Genomic DNA, 1444 nt, shown 5'->3' with positions numbered 1-1444 from the left:
ACGCCAGGCTGACTCCATTTTTAATGTCCCTTGTTCCACAATAGTCCTTTTCTGAATATATAACATCCACCTATTTATCTTGGATACCTAGAACATATATACTTAGAACACTATTTGTGTGCATTTTCTAAAATATAATTTACAGAATAAATGCTTGTGTAATAAGATGTCATTTTGGACACATTAGCTTAACCTTAACCTTAAAACAGCTGTTCATTGGTGACAACATCTCACTAGTTTTCACACCTAACACCTGACTCTGTAAACCTGAATCTGTTAAGGGACGGTAAACATTTTCTGAAATAACACTTTAATTTTTTTTCCAGGCTACACAAGGAAGAAGGAAAGAACATGATTCAATGGAGTCGGGAAATGACACCAGGGTAAAAGAATTTATATTTCTGGGACTTACTCAGTCCCAAGACTTGAGCTTGCTCCTATTTCTTTTATTGAGTTCAGTGTACATGACAACTCTGCTGGGGAACCTCCTCATCATGGTCACCGTGACCTGCGAGTCCCGCCTTCAAACCCCCATGTACTTCCTGCTTCGTAATCTAGCCATCCTGGACATCTGCTTCTCCTCCATCACTGCTCCGAAGGTCCTCGTAGACCTCCTGTCAAGGATGAAGACCATTTCCTACCCAGGCTGCATGACACAGATGTTTTTCTTCCACCTCATTGGAGGGGTGGATGTATTTTCCTTGTCGGTGATGGCGTTAGACCGGTACGTGGCCATCTCCAAGCCCCTGCACTACGTGACCATCATGAGTCGGGGGCGTTGCTCTGCCCTCATTGCAGCCTCCTGGGTGGGGGGCTTTACCCACTCCATCGTGCAGATTGCCCTGTTGCTCCCGCTCCCCTTCTGTGGGCCCAATGTCCTTGACACTTTCTACTGTGACGTCCCTCAGGTCCTCAAACTCGCCTGCACTGACACCTTTGCACTGGAGCTCCTGATGATTTCCAACAATGGCTTAGTCACTACCCTGTGGTTTATCTTCCTGCTGGTATCCTACACGGTCATCCTAATGATGCTGAAGTCTCAGGCAGGGGACGGCAGGAAGAAAGCCATCTCCACCTGCACCTCCCACGTCACTGTGGTGACCCTGCACTTTGTACCCTGCATCTATGTCTATGCCCGGCCCTTCACTGCCCTCCCCACGGACAAGGCCATCTCCATTACCTTCACTGTCATCTCCCCTCTGCTGAACCCCTTGATCTACACTCTGAGGAACCAGGAGATGAAGTCAGCCATGAGGAGACTGAAGAGCAAACTCATACCTCCTGGAATAAAGTGAGAATCTCCAACCTTTTCATCACCAAGGACCCTGCTCATTATTTTTCCCATAGCATCATATTTATGTACTCAAATATATTGTCAATGAATCAACTACACTTACTAGGTTATAATTTTTATTCTCCTGTTAAGTCAACTCATTCTGCACAC

The 1444-nt window shown here is 46.1% G+C and overlaps 1 protein-coding gene across 1 annotated transcript; it reads left to right on the top strand.

The window, feature by feature from the left end:
* The first annotated feature begins 359 nt into the window (after nt 1-359).
* LOC105305055 (olfactory receptor 4D11) lies at nt 360-1295 on the top strand. Its single transcript, XM_011379490.1, has one exon. The coding sequence runs from the start codon at nt 360-362 to the stop codon at nt 1293-1295; it is 936 nt and encodes a 311-aa protein (XP_011377792.1).
* The last annotated feature ends 149 nt before the right edge of the window (nt 1296-1444 follow it).

This window comes from Pteropus vampyrus, unplaced genomic scaffold (assembly GCF_000151845.1).
Source record: "Pteropus vampyrus isolate Shadow unplaced genomic scaffold, Pvam_2.0 Scaffold360, whole genome shotgun sequence".
NCBI lineage: Eukaryota > Metazoa > Chordata > Mammalia > Chiroptera > Pteropodidae > Pteropus > Pteropus vampyrus.
Note: the sequence above shows the minus strand (reverse complement) of the source record. Positions and strands in the feature narration are given on the sequence as shown.